General features: G+C 57.3%; 2 protein-coding genes across 2 annotated transcripts; both read right to left on the bottom strand.

Moving 5' to 3' along the window:
• Nucleotides 1-927: 927 nt before the first annotated feature.
• On the bottom strand, nt 928-7,218 carry SCARF1 (scavenger receptor class F member 1). The gene is made up of 11 exons (XM_039368269.1): nt 6,606-7,218; nt 6,039-6,100; nt 5,694-5,795; nt 4,798-5,323; nt 4,445-4,666; nt 4,118-4,246; nt 3,935-4,038; nt 3,720-3,834; nt 3,279-3,403; nt 2,939-3,106; nt 928-2,143 (listed from the first exon to the last, which is right to left on the bottom strand). Exons 1-11 carry the CDS (start codon nt 6,713-6,715, stop codon nt 1,488-1,490), a joined length of 2,319 nt encoding a protein of 772 aa, XP_039224203.1. The 5' UTR covers nt 6,716-7,218; the 3' UTR covers nt 928-1,487.
• Nucleotides 7,219-7,662: 444 nt separating this feature from the next.
• LOC120319399 (Rab interacting lysosomal protein) lies at nt 7,663-19,347 on the bottom strand. Its single transcript, XM_039368222.1, has 8 exons — nt 19,123-19,347; nt 18,689-18,812; nt 17,084-17,205; nt 16,816-16,989; nt 16,353-16,513; nt 10,891-11,013; nt 9,912-10,013; nt 7,663-8,177 (listed from the first exon to the last, which is right to left on the bottom strand). The coding sequence occupies exons 1-8, from the start codon at nt 19,345-19,347 to the stop codon at nt 8,012-8,014; spliced, it is 1,197 nt and encodes a 398-aa protein (XP_039224156.1). The 3' UTR covers nt 7,663-8,011.
• Nucleotides 19,348-19,863: the final 516 nt, after the last annotated feature.

Genomic DNA, 19,863 nt, shown 5'->3' with positions numbered 1-19,863 from the left:
CTGCCCGGGGGATCGGTCGGGGCTCTGGCCGGGCGGCTTCCAAAGCCGTGAATTTCTCCATCTCGCAGAGCTGCGGCTGATCCGACCGAAGCGCCCCCTGGACCGGAATTCTCCCGGGGTTCCTCCGCCACAGGGCGAAAGGGGCTTCCCTGAAGGAGGGCAGGTTGCTCGGGTCCTGAGGCAGCCAAGTCCCCCAAACGCTCACACCCCTGCCTGCCTGCCGGTAGCCCTGCTCCCCTCTGGGCTTTGTCAGGGGTGTGTGTGTGTGTGTGTGTGTGTGTGTGTGTGTGTGTGTGTGTGTGTGTGTGTGTGTGTGCGCGCGCGCGCCCTCCGGAAGATTGGAGGGCCATCCAGGTGTTTTTAGCCAACTGGAGGGGAGCATCAGGGTGGTAAAAATGGAACACGTGACTTTATCCAGGGTGAGAGGGGCCTGCAGACCCCCCCCCGAAGTTGTCCTGGGACTCTTTGTGACTTCTTCCACAATTTTCTGCTGTGCTCTTGAAGAGGTTTTTGCCCTTCCTGAGAGTTGGACGGTAGCGGCATTACTTTTCACACTGGCACCTTGCACGGGGTATAGTTGTGATTGTGAAGCCAGGCAACAAACTGCAACATTGGTCTGGTGTGTTCATTCAAACTGCGTTGAAGGACCTGAGATGTTGTTGTAATATTCAGAGGCAAAATCAGGCACCCTTCGGAAGACCCAGGAGGAGTGAGGACTTTTCCACCAAAGAGGGGAGGTGGGCTGGGGGTGCAAAGGCTAGTCTGAACACAGCTCAGATCTGACCTTTTAATCAGGGGCCCTCCACCCCCCCCCAAGGGCCAAGGGGGTGTGAAACGCACGTCCCAGGCCGGCATCTCAATGCTTCCGTTTGTGCTCTGGGCAGAAGTCGGGTTCAGCATATCATGTGGGCCCAAAAAACCGCACTAAGTAATCCAACATTTAGTGAGCCATAAATTATAAACCACGGTTTAGTTAACCATAAACCACCGTTGGCTGCCACAGACCAGCAAGAGGCAACCGCCCCCTGCTGGCCACCACTGGCAGTTCCTTCCCCAGATCCTTCCAAGGCTGGGTGCCCACGGGCAAAAGAGCCCAGCTGTGGGCAGCAGGGGAGGCAGGTGCCCGCAGTTCCAGGCCAGTTGTCTGATCAGTGCAACGCAGTGACTGAGAGATGCCCAAAGAAGCATCTATCCGGATGCCAGACTGTTGCCAAAGACTCTTTTCTGAGCAGAAGGGAAAGGAAGGGCTCCATAGGGCGTCAGGCTCCGGGTTCAAGTGTTTCCAGTGGTGAGGGCAGCCTCCAAAAAGATTGAAGGTTAGGGGCCCAATCCCTTCTGGGGCCCGGCAGAATTGGCCTCCTCCACGCAGGACCCCTTGAAGCTTCGCTCCTCCCTTGTTTGTGGGAAGATGCTGGACACAGCTGGGCTCCTGGGGCAAACCCAGAGGCAGGGCACGTTTACTCCCCTAGCTGAGCCCTCCAGGGGAGTCATGGGTCCAGGCTGCTACTGGTCCCTCCACCTTCCACCTTCTTGTCAGGAGCCAGCAGGTCTTGAACTTCAGCCATGCCAGGGCCCGTCTCTGCGGCCAACTTCCTCGGCAGCTTCTTTAGGCTCCTTGGCCAGGTGGCCTCCTGCTGCCCACTCCCCCAATGCTGCGGGACAGCCAGCCGAGGGTCTTTGTTGCCCCTTCCAACTTGGCCCACAGTCACATAAATGGTGGTGATGCTGGGCTCATGGATGCAAGCTTCCACAGCGGCTGCCTCTGGGGGCTCCGGTCTCTGCGCCAGGGGCCGGGGGCCACCAGCCCAGCTCCTGTGACCTCTGGGATGGTGGCCTGCAGAGGCCCAGCCACTGTCCTCCCAGGGAGTTGGTGCCATGTTCTCGTAGCAGCTTCTGCCCAGGGAGTGGCATGAGGCCCCCTGCAGAGGAGGAGCACCTTGGACTGAGCTTTCAGAGGCCGTTGGCTTCTGGGCAGGGTTGAGGGCCTCTGGGGGGGCCCTGAGGCTCTGAGGGCCAAAGTGGGTCCCTTCTGCAAAGGAGACGGAGGGCCGCTTGCCCTTGGCGATGCTGGAGGTGCGAGGGATGGCAAAGGGTGAGGGGTGCACCGTTGTTGCCTCGGGGAGAAGGCTGCCCTCTGGCAAGGCTGAAAGAGCAGGAAAAGGGATTTTTTTAAAAAAAAAAAAGTCTGGACTGGGTTTGTTCTAGCGGGACACTAATGCAATACAGTCTCTGCACCCCCAGCCAGGTGTGGTGGTGCAAGGAGCATAGCTGAGCTGGCCTGGGGGCCTCATCCCACCACACCTGGAGGTCATGGCACACCTACAGCTGAGCCTCTTCTGTGCATTAGGCACAAGCAGCCCGTCCTTCAGGCCTGAGCCAAGCCCATAGCAGGGCCACAGCATCCCCTCACCACCCCCACCACGAGGAGGGCTGCCCTAAAGAAGGGGGGCTCCACCTATTCCCCAAAGCCCCTGAAGGCAGGACAAGAAGCAACGGATGGAAACTCATCAAGGAGAGAAGCAACCTGGAACTAAGGGGAAACTTCCTGACAGTTAGAACAATTAACCAGTGGAATGGCTTCCCTACAGAAGTTGTGGGTGCTCCATCACTTCTGGAGGCTTTCAAGAAGAGACTGGGCAGCCATTTGTCCAGAGCAGTCTGGGGTCTTCTGTTTGTGCAGAGGGTTGGACTAGAAGACCTCCAATGTCCCTTCCAACTCTGTTACTCTGTTGCAAGCTCCCTCCCTCCCAAGGGATCAGCAGCAGCAAAATCAGAGCAGGACATTCGGGGACTTGCTCAAAGTGGCTGTGGGCCCAGAGGCTGCTTTTCCCTGGCTTGACGCTGAGATCCTTTAGCACAGTGACGACAAGTGGCGATGGCGAGATTTAGGCTCACTGGGAGGGGATCCCCTACCTCTCCCCCCCACTCGCACTCCTACCTTCACTGGGGGGGAGAGCAGACTGCGGCCCTTGGCAGCCCCCCCTTTCTTTGTTGACTCCCTCGGAGGAGGAGGAGGAGGAGCAGAAGGAGCTGTCCGAGGGCCAGGCAGCAGATGTTGGTTCAATGAAACTGGGGTTGAAGGGCGCCTCCGGGTCTCGGTGGGTGACTGGGAGAGGACAAGCATCAGAGCAGGGATTGGCTATCAGGGGCCACCCTTCCCACCCCAGGCCCTGCCCCTCAACCCCCCCCCCTTGGCTTCTGGGACAGCAGGCAAGCAGGGGGGCACAGAAATACAGACCCCTTCGTGCAGAAGCTTGTGCTTGTGGGCAGCCCCTCACCTGTCACCCGTGGAAGCTTGGAGCCCCCTCGTGAGAAGCAGGGAAAGCTGGAAGGGATGCTGGGCAACAGGGCCATCAGGCGATGCTTCGCTGGAGGGAGGCGATCCCGCTCGGCCCCTGGCACCCTAAGAAAGAGGGGGCGCTCAGACTGGGGAGACCCCCATTTCCCCTGTCCAGGCCTCCTCCAGGGGCTCATTTCTCTGGGGTCATGGGGGCAGCTTGAGCAAAGAGGCGCGAATGAAGCTTTTCGGCCCCCTCCCAATATTGGACTAGATCAGACAGGCTTCCCCACGTTCCCGGTTGTTCTGTTCAAACCTGTCTGAGGTGGGGATTAATCCAGTCCCAAGAGAGCCCCCCTACCACCACGAACCCAGCCAAGAGGATCCATTCCCCAGGCACAGGTTCCCGGCTCTTCTGGCTCTGTGTGTGTGGGGCTCTCACCCATCCACCGAGGCTGCCCCATGGAGGCCGTGGGACCAGCAGCAGCAGCCCAGCAGGATCAGGAGCAGGAGGGGGCCCAGGATGCCTGCCAGGAGGGCCCCCCGGCCTTGGACTCCTGGCAGGGGAGGGTAAAAGTCAGAGGAGCGAGGAAGACCCCCTCCCCAGGGGGCGCCTTCTGGTTCACCTCAGGCCCAGCCCAGGGAAGGGAGACTCACCCTGCTGGCAGTCCCCAGTGAGGGGGTGGCACGGTCCCCCTGTACAGGGACAGGCTGCGGAGCAATTGGGGCCATGGAAGGCTTCCGGGCAGGTCTGGTTGCAGCTGCAAAGGAGTCAGAGAGAAAATGGGGCATGGGGGGGGGGGAAAGCAGGACATCCCTGCCACCATCCCATCTCGTTACCTGGAGCCCCAGTAGCCAGGCTGGCAGAGGCAGGTCCCGGAGGCAGGATCACAGCTCCCGTGGAAGCAGTCGGGGCAAGGGGACTGGCAGGCCTCTCCAAAGAAGCTAAGGGGACAGGGGGCCTCGCACCTGCAACAAAGCCATGGGGGGGGGCTTGAGGGGCAGAAGTGAGGAGAGGACAGGGCCCTCTCTGGGCGGGGATAGATTCCAACTGGCAACCCCCTCCAGCCTGCAAGGCTTCTCCTGCTGCACTTGCTTCCCTCCCAATTTCTGGCAGCCAGGAAGGCCCCTGCTGCCTGTGCAGAGGGCCCAGGCTCACAGCCCCACCTGGCCCCCACGAATCCAGCCTCACAGTTCTGGCATCGTCCTGTTTGTGGATGGCAAGTCTCTCCCTGGCGACAGTGGCGGGGACACGGCTGCGTGCAGTTCTCTCCATACAGCCCCAGAGAGCACGGCTGCCGGCAGTGGGTCCCATTCCAGCCAGGGTCACAGGCCAGGCAGGCCCCCTCCACGGGGGAGCAGGGCTGTTGGTTCCTGCAGTGGCCGCAGCTGCAGGCGCAGTAGAGAAAGAACACAGATGGCACACAAGCAGCCCAGCGCTCAGCTTCTCTGCTCTTCCCTCGGCCCGCTTTGGGCAGGCAAAGGACACACCTGGCTCCTCTGAGTCATAGGCTCCTCACCTGTGGGCACACTGGGGTCCGTAAGTCCCCCCCTGGCAGGGCTCTGTGCAGCTGGGGCCTCTGTAGCCAGCATCACAGGTGCAGCGTCCATCCTGAGGTGCGCACAGGCCGTGCGCACACTGGCACAGGTGCTGGCAGGCCGGCCCCCACCACCCTTCCGTGCATTCGCATCGCCCAGATTCCTGGGCACAAGGCGATCCGTGGCAGCTGCAGAGAGAGGCGCATCTCCTGCCCCACCAGCCCCGATGACAGAGGCAGCGGCCAGTGGCCGGATCACAGTGGGAGCCTGAGAGATTGCACTGGCACTGTCTCCGACAGTCAGGGGCCCACCAGCCTGGATCACACCGGCAGGTGCCTGTGACAGGGTGGCAGCGGCCTCGCTTCCCACACAGGCAGGCCGACTGGCAGAGCAGCCCCCACCAGCCCGGGTGGCAGCTGCACTCTCCACTGGCTGGATGGCACTGGCCGTGGGGATGGCAGCGGCAGTTCTGCTTGCAGTCTGGGCCCCAGAACTGCTCCGGGCACCCTGAAAGAGAAGCACAGCACCCCTCAAACCCTGGACCAGCCCCTTCCCCCCACTGTAAGCCTGGGCCGCAGCAGGGTCTCTCCGAGGAGCCAAGCGGCCATGGGCCCCAGCACCCGTCCAGGTGACAACCTTAGGAGTGCTTTCCTGCCCAGGCAGGCAAAGGGGATCGGGTGGGAAGCCGGTCCGTGGCCAGGGCGTGAACCCAATCAGGGCCGGGCAAGGCAGGGTTCGGGTGGGGGTCATGAGCCGCCCACTCTTGATGGTCCCCACACAGAGCGGGAGAGAGGGAAAAGGCGAGGGTCCGGGGTTGCCTACCGAACCCGCGTTGGGGGAGCGGTTTTTTGGCTCTCCCCCACTGGGCCGTACTCACGGGCGCTACAGTTGGCCCCGAAGAAGCCCGGCCGGCAGCGGCAGACCGACGGGCGAACGCAGACCTCCCGCTCCTGGCAGGCCTCGGCGCCCAAGCAGAGGGCTGCGGGGAGAGCGAGGGGCGAGGTGAGTCCGAGGGTACCGTCTCTTTCCCCCCCAGAAGGGGGCGCAAGGCATCAGCACAGCGGCCACCGTTCTCGGCCCGGAGGGGCGTTCCCGGGGCAGAAGCAACCGCGTCGGGCCCGGATCCCTGCCGGGCCTTTGCCCCCCCCCCGCCGTCCCGAACTCCAGACCGGGGGGGGCGGTGGGTGTGCGAGCAGGAGCCCCCCGGGGGAAAGCAACTCACCGAGGGGGCACTCGGGCCCCACTTGCTCCCATCCCGGGCAGCAGACGAGGGCGGGCGGCAGACTAGCGGGAGAAAGCGCGCTCTTAGCCGGAGAGAGCGGGAGCCCAACCCGAGCCACCGGCCCCCAGCGACACCCGCCCGGCCCGGCCCGTCCTCGGCGGAGCCACCCGCCTCCTCCCTTAAGGTGCGGGAAAACCCTTCCGAATTCTCCCGGAGAAAAACGCGGCCGAGCAGGACCGTCCGACGCGCTCCGAGGCGAAGCGGCGCTGCTCCGGGCTCTTGGCCGGACGGAGGGGCGAGGCTCAAATAGCCCCGGCAAGCGGCTGCCTTCCCGGCCGGTCCGCTGGAGCCTCGGGCGGACCGTAGCGGAGCTGGGAAAGAATGGGCAGAAAGGGAAGGCGCGGGCAGCCGCAGCCAGCAGGCCAAGGGCGAAAGGCGCCCCCCCCCCGAAGCCCCGCCGGTCCCTGGAGCGGAGGCGCCCCGACACCCTCGGCCTTGCCCCGACCGGCCAGAGCGGAGCGCACGGGCGGCCGTCGGCGAAGCGGGGCCGGCTGGCTCCCCCCCTACCTATCTTCCGCCGGGCACACGTGCCTTCCCCCGGGCTCCAGCTCCGGGGAGCCGCGCCCAGGACCCGGCAGGCCGAGCCACAGCAACAGCAGAGCCCAGCGGCGCTCCATCGTCCCGGGGCCCGGCTGGGAGAAGTCGGGCGGCCGCGACCCTCCGCGCAGCAGCGCCTCCCGCCTATTTCCTGCGGATCTTCCTGAGGAAGCCGGCCGGGCAGAGGAGGAAGGAGAGGCGGAGGAGCACGGTCGCCCCAGAGGCTGAAAGGATCGGCGGGATCTCTGGCCTCAGACTCCCGGGCCCCTCCCAGGCTCCCCGGGGACCCCTGCAGAAGGCGACCCCCCACCGCCCAGCCTTAGCCCAGAGGGGGACCTCTTTGTGCTGTGATTTCTGGCAGAACCCGAGGCTGACCTGCCCGCAGCCTTCCCAGCCCCCAAAGGGTTTGAGGCGGAGGCTCTAGGAATGCCGGGGCCCCACTGGACCCGGATTGTTTGGACAGGCTGGAGTCCGAGTGTGCAGGGCAGGGGCAGTAGCGGTCAGCAACCAAAAGGGAACTTCATTTTGTTCCAAGCTAAAGAACTTTGTGTGCTGGTCCCTCTCTGGAGCCAGAGGGGCTGCCCCTTCCGTGGTGAGGCTCCCCCATGAGCAGGAGTCTCCCCCCCCCATGACTGACTTCTGCCAGCTCCCCCCCCCCAGCTCTGTCCAAGCAGTGCAGCTTCCTCTTGAGGCCTTCCTGGGCACAGAAGGGGAGGACCCCTGGTTCCCCTTTCCTGGAGGCCAGAGCAGGCTGACCTGCAGCTTCCCCTCAGGTCAGGGAAAGGGAGGGGAGCACCAGGAGTTGCATCTTGGGGGGGGGTTCCGAGGCTTCCAGCTTGCCCCCCCTTCAGGAGAAGGAAGGGGTGCTTTATCCACTTTTAAGATTTGCACAAAAGGCTTGAGTGGAAACTGGCAGGGGGGCATCTTGGTGGGGGTAAGACATCCTGCCCTGCCCCTCCCTCTGCTTCCGTCACAGATGGGGGGGGGCGGATTTCTGCTTCCTCCCAAGGAGGCTCTTCATGCCCACTGCATGTTTTCTGTTTTATTGTCATCATTTTGGTGTTAAAATTTAAGGTTGCACACTTGCTGGTCGTCCTCGGAGACTGCAGGCGCAGGGCAACATACAACTCTTCTTCCAGGCGGTTCCCAGAAGGCGCAACCTGGGTGGAGGGAGGGCCGGGCGGAGGCCAGGCAGCCGGTTCTGGGCACAGCACCCTCAGGGCAGCCTCTTGCTGCCTTCTGGGCAGGGAGAGGGTGAGGGGTCTGGGAGGGCAGGGACCCCAGGCTGCTGGCAAAACCGGGTCAGCACTTCCCCCAAGCGTCTCTCCGGGAGCCCAGAAGGGCAGCGCTGCAAGTCCAGCCGTGAGTGTCCCGGCTCAAGGAAGCGGGGAGGTTGGGGCTGGGGAAGAGGAGCCACTGGGGGGCACTTCGTCGCTCTCTTCTTCCCCCGGACCCACATCTTCTGCGCTGAGGATCTCCCAGGTTCCAGGCCTGTTTTCCGTGGGGCTGGGCTGGGAGCTTCTGTGATACCATTGGCTGAAACTGGGAGGGAAGAGACACAGAGGAGACCCCTGAGAACAGAGAGCAAGGACATTTCTCTGGCCATCGCTTCCGCCCCTCTGGTTCCCGGCCGAGGAGCCGCTGGAGCAGGGGCTGTGGGAAAAGCTGCACGTGGGCAGAGATACGGTCAATGCACCCCATGCCCCTCTGCGCCCCAAGCCAACCTAGGTGAGGGGAAATCATCAAATCTGCAGATGATACTAAGCTGGCAGGAATAGCCAATGCCCCAGATGACAGGCTCAAGAGCCAGAGGGATCATGACAGACTTGGACGTTGGGCCCTATCAACATAGAGAAAAGTAAAGTCTTACACTTAGGCAAGAAAAACCAAAACCACACACATGGATTGGGTCAAACCAGGCTTAATAGCAGCAACTGTGAGAGGCATCTTGGAGTCTTAGTAGACAATCAATTAAATATGAGCCAACAGTGTGGGGTGCCAGCCAAAAAAGCCAGTGCAATCCTAAATTAATTAAATCAAGATCACGTGAGGTACTAATACTACTCTATAAAGCCTTAGTAAGACCACACCTAGAATATTGTAACCAGTTTTGGTCTCCATACTATAAAAAAAGATGTTGAGACTCTGGAGAGAGTGCAGAGAAAAGCAATGAAGATGATCAGGGGGCTGGAGGCTAAAATATACGAAGAACGGTTGCAGGAACTGGGCATGGCTAGTCTAATGAAGAGAAGGACCAGGGGGACATGATAGCAGTCTTCCAATAGCTGAGGGGCTGTTGCAGAGAGGAGGGGGTCAACCTATTCTCCAAAGCATCTGAAGGGCAGACAAGGAATAACGGACAGAAACTGATCGAGGAGAGATTCAACCTGGAAGTAAGGAGAAATTTCCTGACAGTGAGAACAGGAGTTGCCTCCAGATGTTGTGGGAGCTTCATCCTGGAGGCTTTCAAGAAGAGACTGGACTCTCCATCTGTCAGAAATGGTGTAGAGTCTCCTGCTTGGGCAGGGGGCTGGACTAGACGACCTCCAAGGCCCCTTCCAACTCTGTTATTATTCCAAATAGAATTTATTCTAAATAGATGCTGGCCTGGAAAGCAGGAGAGGGTGAGTTCCAGTCCCGCCTTAGGCATGAAAGCCAGTTGGGTGACTTTGGGCCAATCACTGTCTCTCAGTCCAGCCCGCCTCACAGGGAGGTTGTTGTGGGGGGGAATAAAAGGCAGAAGGAGTACAGTATTCACCACCTTGAGTTAATCATAAAAAAATAAAGGTGGGATATAAATAAACAGATGCATGCAAAAGGCTGATTCTCTCACTGGGGGAGCCCAGGGCTCCTCTGCTCTCAGTCCAGAGTTCCTGAGTTGAGGAGAGAAAAGGGGCCTGGCGGGATTTATTGGGGCCATGCAGAACCCAGGAGTTCACCAAGGGCTAGCGTGCACCCCCCCCCCCAGGCCGAAGAGTCTGGCTGAAGAGAGGCGGCCAACCTTGAACTCCACCTCTTCAGCCCCCCCCCCACACACACACAACAGCCAAGGCCTCCAGGATGTTAGGCTGGACTGGGAAAGAAACCCTGAGACCGGAAGCTGCTTCATCCACAAGTGAAAAGCTACACCTTCCCAGGGAGGGTCTCCCAGAGAAGCCTGCCAGGCCTGGGGGGGGGTCTGCTCACTTCTCCTGGTCCCCAGAGATGTCTCGGGACCCTGGCAGGATTCCCTCCCAGCTCACCAACTTCCCCCACTTCTGTCCAGCCCAGACTTACAAGCTCTTGATCCTGGACGGGGGCAGGCGGCCATCTGTGTGGTCAGAGCCAGAAGAGCCTATCGGCCACCCCTCACCTTCCTCCTCCTCCTCCTCTTCCTCCCTGAAACAGAGCAGAATAGAGCAGGCATTGCAGACACCTCAATTAGCTCTGTGTGTGCGTGTGTGCGTGCGCATGCGTGCATGCATGTGCTGAAATTGTGGGGAGTCCCCATTTCCCTGGAGTGTTGCCACTGCTAGAACTCTGGGCCACCCCATTGGATGAATGGCTAATTTGCATCTTTCTCCCTTTAATTTTGCACCCTTGTTAACGAACTTCTTCCTATACTGGCTGGTTTTCCTCTATTTCCCATCCGCAACCACAGGAGTCGAAATAAGGGCCCTTACAAACAACGGAAGGACACACGCATCTCGTTCCGTGAAATTATGCTACCAGACCAGGTTATTTCTAAGACGGAACCAAGTTGGAGAAACTATGTGAGGAATCCGGTTCGCTGCCTCCAGCCTTCCTGCGCTCTTTTGCAGAATCCGCCTTGCATGGCTGCAGAAGAAGCATGGCCCCACTTTCCGGCCAATGCCGGGAGCTACAGAGTGGTCAGCCTTACCTCTCCACCTGCCAAGACTCTGGAGCCGATCGTAAAGAGACGGATTTATAAGGTGAGTCAGCCCAGCCTAGCCTGGCAATATGTCAGGGGCAGCCATTATTCTTTCCTTCCCAGGCTGCCTAGCCAAATGCCCTCTCTTCACCCTTTCCCCTCCCAGCTCCAGGAACAGGTGTGCAAGAGGCCAGGTCCTCTTGGCTTCTGACCTGTCCAGGCAAAGGGCAGCTGGACTGCCAGATTCTTTGTGGCTAGTGGGAGACCACAGAGTGAGGCCAGAGGGTGAGAGTTTATGAGTGTGTGTGTGTGTGTGAGAGTGAGAGAGAGAGAGAGAGATATGCCTGGGGAAAACAGCTGGCCAAGGACTGCCAAGGGACCCACCTGCCCGTTGGCTCCTCTTCGGTGCCCAGCATCTTGGCCCAGATCTTCTTGCGCTGTTTCTTGATGGCAGATTTCACTGCATGCAGGAGGAGGGCAGGGACCCGCTCCCCATTAAGCAGCTCCCTGGAGGGCAGAAGCAGCTCAGTCTCAGAAGTGGTTTGGGGGGGGGGAGGAAATATATGCCGCCTCTAGCAACTGCAACAGGGATCTTGGAGTCCTAGTGGAGACGATCACTTAAATATGAGCCAGTCGTGTGCGCCAGCAGCCAAAAAAGCCACCGCAGTCCTGGCTGCATCAACGGGGGGGATAGAATCAAGGTCACATGAAGTGTTAGTACCGCTTTACAAGGCCTTGGTAGGGCCACATCTGGATTGTTGCCTTCAGGTTTTGGTCACACGCTAAACGTGAGCCAAGACCACGAGGCAGCTGCAAAAGACACCAGTGCTCTCCTCTCTGTTCTCCACTGGTCAGCTTGTACTAAGAATGCTCCATCCAGATCTGGACACCACATTTTGGGAAGGTGGGTGGAAAAAGACAACAAACAGTAGCAGTGTAGCAGAATCACAGAGTTGGAAGGGACCTTGAAGGTCTTCTAGTCCAACCCCTGATCAAGCAGGAAACCATTGACCATTTCAGACAAGTGGCTGTCCAGTCTTCTCCTTAAATCCTCCAGCAAACTGGATGGACTCAACTACAGGGGCAATCAGGGACCACTGGAAGGTCCAAAGGGCTGAGGGCAGATTTATTGACATTTATTTATTTAGATTTCGGCACTTCCCAACTCCACGGTGACCCCGGCGACTCATGATATAAAAAAACAAAGTATAAATGCAGTAAGATAAATACAAACACAATAAGGGAAATAACAAAATGACAATCTGGATAACTGACATCAGAACGTATATACTGTATATCAGACCATAAGAAAAGGCTTACATGTGATCACCAAGAGTCAACACAACTGTGATGTCAGGTAATCAGTCAGATGAATTGAATGGCTGAATCCCTAGGCTGGAATATGACCTAAATATGAGCCAGCAGTGTGCTGCAACTGCCAAAAAAGTCAACACAATGCTGGGCTTCATTAACAGAGGGATAGAATCAAGATCACGTGAAGTATTAATACCACTTTACAATGCCTTGGTAAGGCCACACTTGGAATATGGCATCCAGTTTTGGTCACCATGATGTAAAAAAGATGTTGAGACTCTAGAAAGAGTACAGAGAAGAGCAACAAAATGATTAGGGGACTGGAGGCTAAAACATATAAGGAACGGTTGCTGGAACTGAGTATGTCTAGTTTAATGAAGATAAGGATGAGGGGTAACATGATAGCAGTCTTCCAATATCTGAGGGGCTGCCCCAAAGAAGAGGGAATCAAGCTATTCTCCAAAGCACCTGAAGGCAGGTCAGAAGCAACGGATGGAAACTCAACTAAGGAGAAATTTCCTGATAGTTAGAACAATTAATTAGTGGAACAACCTGCCTCCAGAAGTTGTGAATGCTCCAATACTGGAAGTTTTAAGAAGAGATTGGCAGCCATTTATCTGAAATGGTATAGGGTTTCCTGCCTAAGCAGGGGTTGGACTAGATGACCTCCAAGGTACCTTCCAACTTATTATTATTGTTGTTGTTGTTATTGCTGCACTCTGGTTATGGACAATGTCAGATGGGGTTTTTTTATATTGTTTTTATACAATGGGAGTAGTATAGATTTTGTTTTTTTTATATTTTAATTGCAGTGAGCAATTTTTACATTTATTTATTAAATTTATATGCCCCCGCCATCTCACCAGTAAGGCAACTCTGGATGACTATTTCAGATGGATGGCTATATAAACTGAATAATAAGCATATAGCTGAAATTATTCCTTAAGTCCTGGAAAGCAAGATGGCATTCGAAGCAACCTAGGCAAACGTCTTTCTGAGACGTAAGAAGGAGCGGTGGTTAAGCCAAACCAGGCTTGTAAAAACTTGTTGTTATTATTATGGTCTAGTCTCTGTGAAGTAGAGCTAGAGACTGCCTGGGAAGTTTGTTTCCTAGCCAGGCTTACCCCAAAGATTTGGCACAAGCTCCCTCCCTCAGGAGCCTCTGGGTCTACACACACACCTGGCTGGTCCTGCCTCCGGATCTGGTGTAGCCTCTTGGTTCATTTCTCATGCCATCAACAGACAGCGACAGACAGCAAGCGCCGCCTCTGCAAAGAAGCCGAAGAAACAGCCGACCACCTGGCAAACTGCTGCAAGGAGATCGCACAGACTACAAGCAGCGGCATGACAAAGTAGCAATAATAGTGCATTGGAAGATCTGCAAGAAGCACCATGTGCTTGCAAGCAAGAACTGGTGGGACCACAAAATAGAGACAGTCATAGAAATTAAAGAAGCTAAATTGCTCTGGGACTTTAGAATTCAAACAGACAGGCTCCTGCCACACAAGAACCCGGAGTTAACAATTGTCGGTAAGTAAAACAAAAAAGTTTGAATAGTGGACGCGACAGTACCTGGAGACAGCAGAAGAGAAGAAGAGCTGGAGAAGATAACAAAATGCAAAGACCTGCAAACAGAAATAAAACGACTGTGGCAAAAGAAAGCAAAGGTAGCACCAGTGGTGATAGGCACCTTGGGTGCAATCCCAAAACAACTGAAGCACTACTTGAGCACCACTGGCATCGACAGATTCACCACCAGTCAATTGCAAAAGGCAGCTTTACTTGGAACAGCTCACGTCCTGCGACGAGACCCTTAAGGCCACCACATCTGCCCATCCCAGGTGCTTGGGAAGGACTTGATAGGTGGATAAAAATGCCAAATCCAGTGGCTGACTGCGCAGCCGACAATAATTTATACAATGCAACCTCTTGACTGCAGAGCATAAAATCATGCAATTAGAGGTTTCTGCTGTTCTCCTAACTCCTTGAGAGACAAATCTCTCCACCAATAAATAAAATCAAACTTTACTTTTTTAAAAAAGAAAATGCAATATCTCTTTTTATGTTTAGGTATTAAAATGTAAACATTCCCATTTGGAAGAAAAGAGTTAGGATCAGGGTAACCCATCCATAATAAAACAATGTTTCTACATGATGTTAAAAAAAAGATGCATTTATGATCCAATTAGTGAGCTCAGAAATGAAACTGCTTGTAAATTATATTTTAGCTCAAAAGAAGTTAGTGAAAAGTAGTTTTCCGGAATGCAAAATGTTAGGAATTTTTTAAAAAGTTGATCACACAGAATTTTCTACTTGTAGAGACATACAAGACTTAACATACGTCAATGTTCAAAATTCAAATGCAGTTTTCTGGCTAAACATTTTAACCCCATTTTTAAAGGATAATCAGATTCCTGAAGCAAACATATTTGCTTGTTTCCTGAGCTTTTAAAAAGCTTCTTTTATTAGAGGCTCAGGAGAACTATGTTAATTCTCTCCTTTTCCCTAGCCTAGAGCAGGGCTTTTCAACCTTTTCACCCATTGTACCACTTTTAGGATAGGGCAACATCCGAGGACCACCAGTCGCCTAGCAAGGTCTCAAAAACTTGATGGCCCAAAAAAAAAAAAAAGGAAAAAAAGTGATGAAGTGCAGGTAGTCCTCGACTTACAATAGTTCGCTTAGTGATTGTTCGAAGTTACAATGGCCCTGAAAAAAGTGCTCCCCCAGCCACAGCCGAGCAAGACACCTGCCTGCCCACCCAGCGGTGCTCTTCCTCCTGTCCGAGGTTTTCATTGTTGTGAACATTTCTGTTGGGGATTAGCAGCAGGGATGGGGTGGGGGGTGTTTGGTTTTTATTCCCCCCGTCTGCTGGGTGGTTGCAGCAGGTTTTGGTCACTTCCCATGATCCTAGGACACTGTGACTGTCATAAATATGAATCGGTTGCCAAGCATCTGAATGTAAATCACAAGACCCTGGAGAAGCTGTAACATTCCAGCTGATCGGTGCTTCTTCTGGGCTCAGCAGAAGTGCCAGGATCAGCGCTGAGCTCCAGCTGGAGCCTGACGCTGATCCTGGTGCTTCCGCTGAGCCCTGACAGCCCCGAAGAAGCACCAATCAGCTGGAAAGCGGCACTGATCCTGGCGCTTCCGCTGAGCCCTGACAGCCCTGCAGCTCCAGCCGTCTCTCGCTCAGGCTTGTGGGGTGCTGCCACCGGCTCAGCTCATTCCCCTCCCCACTACCACTTTTCTAGGATGATTGCGTACCACCTGCCAGGTGCCAATGTACCACAGGTGGTACCCGTACCACTGGTTGAAAAGCCCTGGCCTAGAGGACCAGCTTCTTTCACTGTTTCCTCTAGTTTAAAGCAAACATGGTTTTTTGGGGTGACATGATATCAGTCTTCCAATATCAAAGAGGATGCCACAAAGAAGAGGGGGGGGTCAACCTATTCTCCAAAGCACCAGAAGGCAGGACAAGAAACAATGGATAGAAACTGATCAAGGAGAGAAGCAACCTAGAACTAACGAGAAATTTCCTGACAGTTAGAACAATTAGCCAGTGGAACTACTTGCCTCCAGAAGTTGTGAATGCTCCAACACTGTAAGTTTTTAAGAAGAGACTGGACAACCATTTGTCTGAAATGGCATAGTTTTTCCTGCCTGAGCAGGGGGTTGGACTAGAAGACCCCCAAGGTCCCTTTCATCTCTGTTATTCTGTTTGCCTATCTCCAGGTGAGCCCTCGGGAAGGAGCAAAGGGGCCCTGCCTCTCTTGGAAGGAGCCTGGCAAGCTGGAGCTTCCTGAAGAAGAGAGAGCCACAAGGAGATGGGGCAGCCACCTTCAAGCCCCAAAGGGCCACCAAGCGATCAAGTGAAAATTTCCAAGCTGACCCAGAAGGAGAGAAACAGGGTTGGAATCAGGAGGATTTTGACAGGAAGCGTTTCTTGAACACAAAGCGCTCTAACTGGCTTGAGGGCTGGGGCCTGGGGGGGGGCAGAGGTGTTTAAGCAGAGGCATCCCCTGGGGGGGGGGCACTGGAGGATTCCTGCACTGGAGGGCCTTAAGGGACCATCCCCTTCCACTGGGTGGGCCGGGGGCTCAGTCTTCTGAAGGAAGGGGGAAAGCCTCTGCTTTTCAAAGGTGTGAAAAGTAAAAGAGGGTTACAGCAGCACTGCAGAATAAGACTAAGGATTACAAATTTTGTCTTAAGAGGAAGTTATTTATTTCTTTGATTTCAATAGCCCCCCACCCCATCCCAACACGCGACTCTGGATAGCCAAAAGCTGTCTGACAGGGGAACAAGCCAACTCTTGGCAGGAGGCATCGAAGAAGAGGCTGTTCTGGGCTTGGACACCCCCCCCCCCATAGAGCAGCTGCTCCCTGTCAGAAGACCACTTGGGCCCCCCTGCCAGAATCTGAAGCAGTCTGGCTCTCGTGGAGCAAAGGCAGTTGTGGGGCTGCAGGGGGTCCATCAGGAGAGACGCTCCCCCTCCTCCCCCCCCGCCTCAAAGAACCCGGGGAGACCGACTGACCTTTGGTAATAGGCCAACTCCTCCTCCACCAGGAAAAGGCTGGTCTTGAGCTCGTTGCGTTCTTGCAGGATCTGCTGCAGCTCTTCCTTTGAGAAGGTGCGCTGGTCAGGGGGGTGTTCGGGGGGGCCTGCAGCCCCTCCTACATCCCCCTCCTCCTGTTCCTAAGGAAAGATGGGGGACGTTTAGATTGCCTTGCACCGTGAGCCACCCAGGTCAGCCTGGAGTCACACCGAAAGTCATGAATAAAATGGTTAATAAAACGCTCAGACTGGCTCTCCCCAACTCCCTGGGGTCTTCCTATGGAGTCAGTTTCTAATCTGGTCTACCTCGCAAGGCTGGCAGCAGCCACTGTAGTTGCCTCTTGTTCAGCCGGGTGGAGGGGGGCCCGGGCTCCTCTGTGTTGCACGGGCCCTGAGCCCCCTTTGCCCTCCCTCCAGGCACTTGCCCTGTCCCTCTCACCCACCGTGGGGGTGCTGGTCCTGGCGGGCCAAGCCGCCCTGCCACGCCTCTCCATTTCCCAGAGGGCCTCCGCCTCCCCCTTCCTCTCCAGGGCGCTCCTGAGCTGGGCCTGCACCACGGCCACCTTCCGGCGCAGGTTCTCGTTCACGGTCATGAAGCGGTTGAGCTGCTCCTGCAGCTGCGGGGACAGACCCACAACCACACTCAGTGACTGGGGGAGTAGGAGCCCCCACCCTTTGGCTTCCCCTCCATCCAAGGCCCGGGACACTCACCGCCTCCGTGTCCCGGGCCTTGCGCTGGATCTCGTGGTCCTGGGCGCGGATCTTGTCCCTCTGATGGTCCACCACCTCCTTCAGCTGCAGCATCAACTCCCGCTCTCTGCGGCCAGGGCCCTCTGAGGCAGGACAGAGAGCGGCTTCGTGGGATCCCTTCGGCTTTGCCATCGCTCACCTGAGCTTTCACCCAAAGGAACCTTGCGAGGCTGATTCCCCTTGGCAGCACCCAAGGGCAGGAGAAGCCGCCAGGCACGCAGAAAGTCACCAGCAAAGGGAGCCCTTGAAGGATTGAAGTGAGGACCACCTTGCCTCCCCCCACAGCTGCAGCAGGCAGGATGTGCCCCCTCTGCCCACGGACATCGGGTACCCTGGCAGCATCTCCTGTTCCTCTGGCACAAGGGGGCTCTGAGAGAGGATGCCAGGGACCCCACCCCACTCGTCACCTCAGCGCTTCAGCTACTTTTCCAATCAAGAATTATTACCTTGCACCATTCCTAGGGTGCATTTATTTATTTATTTATTTTTGTTGTTCGAACGTGTAAGCTCCCAATGACGCTGCATAGCTCACAGCAACCCAAGCAGGGAAATTGTGATAAAACCAATTAGACAGAAGACGGAAGACAAAAGATGGCAAGACACCGGATGGAAAAGAAGGAAGCATCTCTCTCTCTCACCAAAGTCCCGTCAGTGGCAAACCACAGTTTGTTAAATAAACACAACTGACTAGGTCTGCACAAAAAGCTAAGCGGGAAACTTTTAGGTGGAATTCACATATCCTGCTAAACCCAAAACATGCAAACCACATTACAGTCTCTGAGCTTCAGCCATAGAACTTGCGAGGGCAAGTTTAACCCCCTCCCTCAGGAAGGAGTCAGCTTGCAGCACTCTCTGCTGCCAAGAGACGCCAAGGGAGGAGGAGGAGGCCTCTCCTCCCTCCCAGGGAGGGGCATCCTCTAAGGCAGCGCCAGCAGGTGTGATGGGCGCCTACCAAAGGTCACACCTGCCTTTCTCCTCTGGAGGCCCAGATTTCATTACTGGCCGATCTGCAACTCATGATGCATAACCGGGGACTTTCCCCGCGATGGATGTCTCCCTCTCCTTCTCTCCAGCCCAGCTTGATTCTGGACCGTTTCCTGGTCCATCCAGGCAGCTGCCGCCCTCCCCAGGCAGGACACGCCTGGGCTAATGACTTAAGCAACCAGGCTGGATTTGCACAGCACACCCTGCCACAGAGAAGCCTGTTGTGCAGATGCAACTGCTCTCTCTGCATCACAAACACACCCACGGGGTGGAATGGCTCACTACCCCCTTCCAAACTAAGCGTGGTCTGTAGCAAGGCAGCCCCCCCCCCGCTCCGTTCGGGGCCACCATTGGTGGGAGGCCGATGGGGCCAGCCCGCACTTCACAGCACCAAAACAAGGAAGTCAGCCAAACGGCTGCTGCAGTTGCCGCAGCCCCAAACTCCAGCGAGGTGGAAGCAGCAGGTGGGTGCAGGGAGGGGCTCTCGGCTCCGTCCTCCTCCGTGGCCCAAGGAAACGGCCAAGACTTTGCCCCCCCTCTCCCCCGCCGAGAAAAGTCCCTCCTGGCTCGGCCCGGCCTCACCTTCCTGGGCTTGGACCCGGGCCAGGCGGCTCAGGGCTCGCTGCTGCTCCTCTTCCAGCTGGGTCAGCCGGCTCTGGAGGCGCCGCTCCCGCTCCTGGGCCTCCGCTAGCCGCTCCTCCGCCACCTGCCAGGGGAAGAAGCGCACCGCCCGCTTCGATCTGCGCCAAGCGCTCCGGGACCGGCGGCGCAGGGGAGGCTGCCCGGTGCTGGCCCGGCGCGAGGGGAACCGGCGGCCCGGGGAGCTGGCGCAGCCTCGGAGGGGTCCCCTCGCCCGCCCCCCACTATCCCGCCACGCCCCCCCTCCGCGCAAGTCGCCACCGGAGGAGGAGGAGGCGCTCCTGACCCGCGACAGAGCAGGGCAGGCCGCGCGCCCAGGCCAGCAGCGGGAAAACGCAGGAGACCGCTCGGCCGGGGGAGCGCGCGGGCCTCCGCACCTGCAGCGAGCGCTCGGCCGCGGCGCCGGGAGATCCCTCGTCCGACAACGCTCCCAGCAGCGATCCCGGGGGCGACCCGTCCGCGGCCAGCGTCTCCAGCAGCTCCAGGAGGCGCACCACTTGCGGGACCAGCCCGGTCAGGGAGGCCGTCCCGAAGCGGTCCGAGAGCCGCTGCAGCTCCGAACCCAGCGCGCCCGCCAGGCGGTACACGTAGGCCGCCTCCATCCAGCCGGGCACCGCGCTCCGGCCCCAGACAGGCGACGGCGGCGGCGCTGCCCCCGCTCGCGCCCCAACGGCGACTACGCTCCGGCGGGCGAAGAGGAGGCGCCGCTCCGCCTTCCGCCTGGCTCGCCCCGCCCGGCTCGCGGCCGGAGGGAAGGCGCCCCTGGCGGGACTCGGCCTGCCGCTGGCCCAGCCGTGCTGCTGGGGGCGGGGGGCGTATCGGAACCGAACCCGCGGAGGTGGGGGCGGTGAAGTCGCCGCCGGAGTCTTCCAGTGGCTGGAGACAGAGCCAGAATCCCCGCGCAGAGCAAGTGCTCGGAAAGGGTGTGTTGTGTGCGTCACCGCTTTCACTTTCGAAGGAAAGCAAAAGTGGCGTTTCCCTCCAAGGAGGGGCTCCAGCCCAGACACTCCCCAGCAATGGGAAAGGGCTCCAGTCCTTGCCCGTGCGAGCGGGAAATCTTTCCCGAGACTGCCAGCCTCAGGGTGGGAAAGAAGGAAGGGCCGGTCTGGACTCACAGC

Source organism: Crotalus tigris, unplaced genomic scaffold (assembly GCF_016545835.1).
Source record: "Crotalus tigris isolate CLP2741 ecotype Arizona unplaced genomic scaffold, ASM1654583v1 scf7180000020724.653033, whole genome shotgun sequence".
Lineage (NCBI taxonomy): Eukaryota > Metazoa > Chordata > Lepidosauria > Squamata > Viperidae > Crotalus > Crotalus tigris.
Note: the sequence above shows the minus strand (reverse complement) of the source record. Positions and strands in the feature narration are given on the sequence as shown.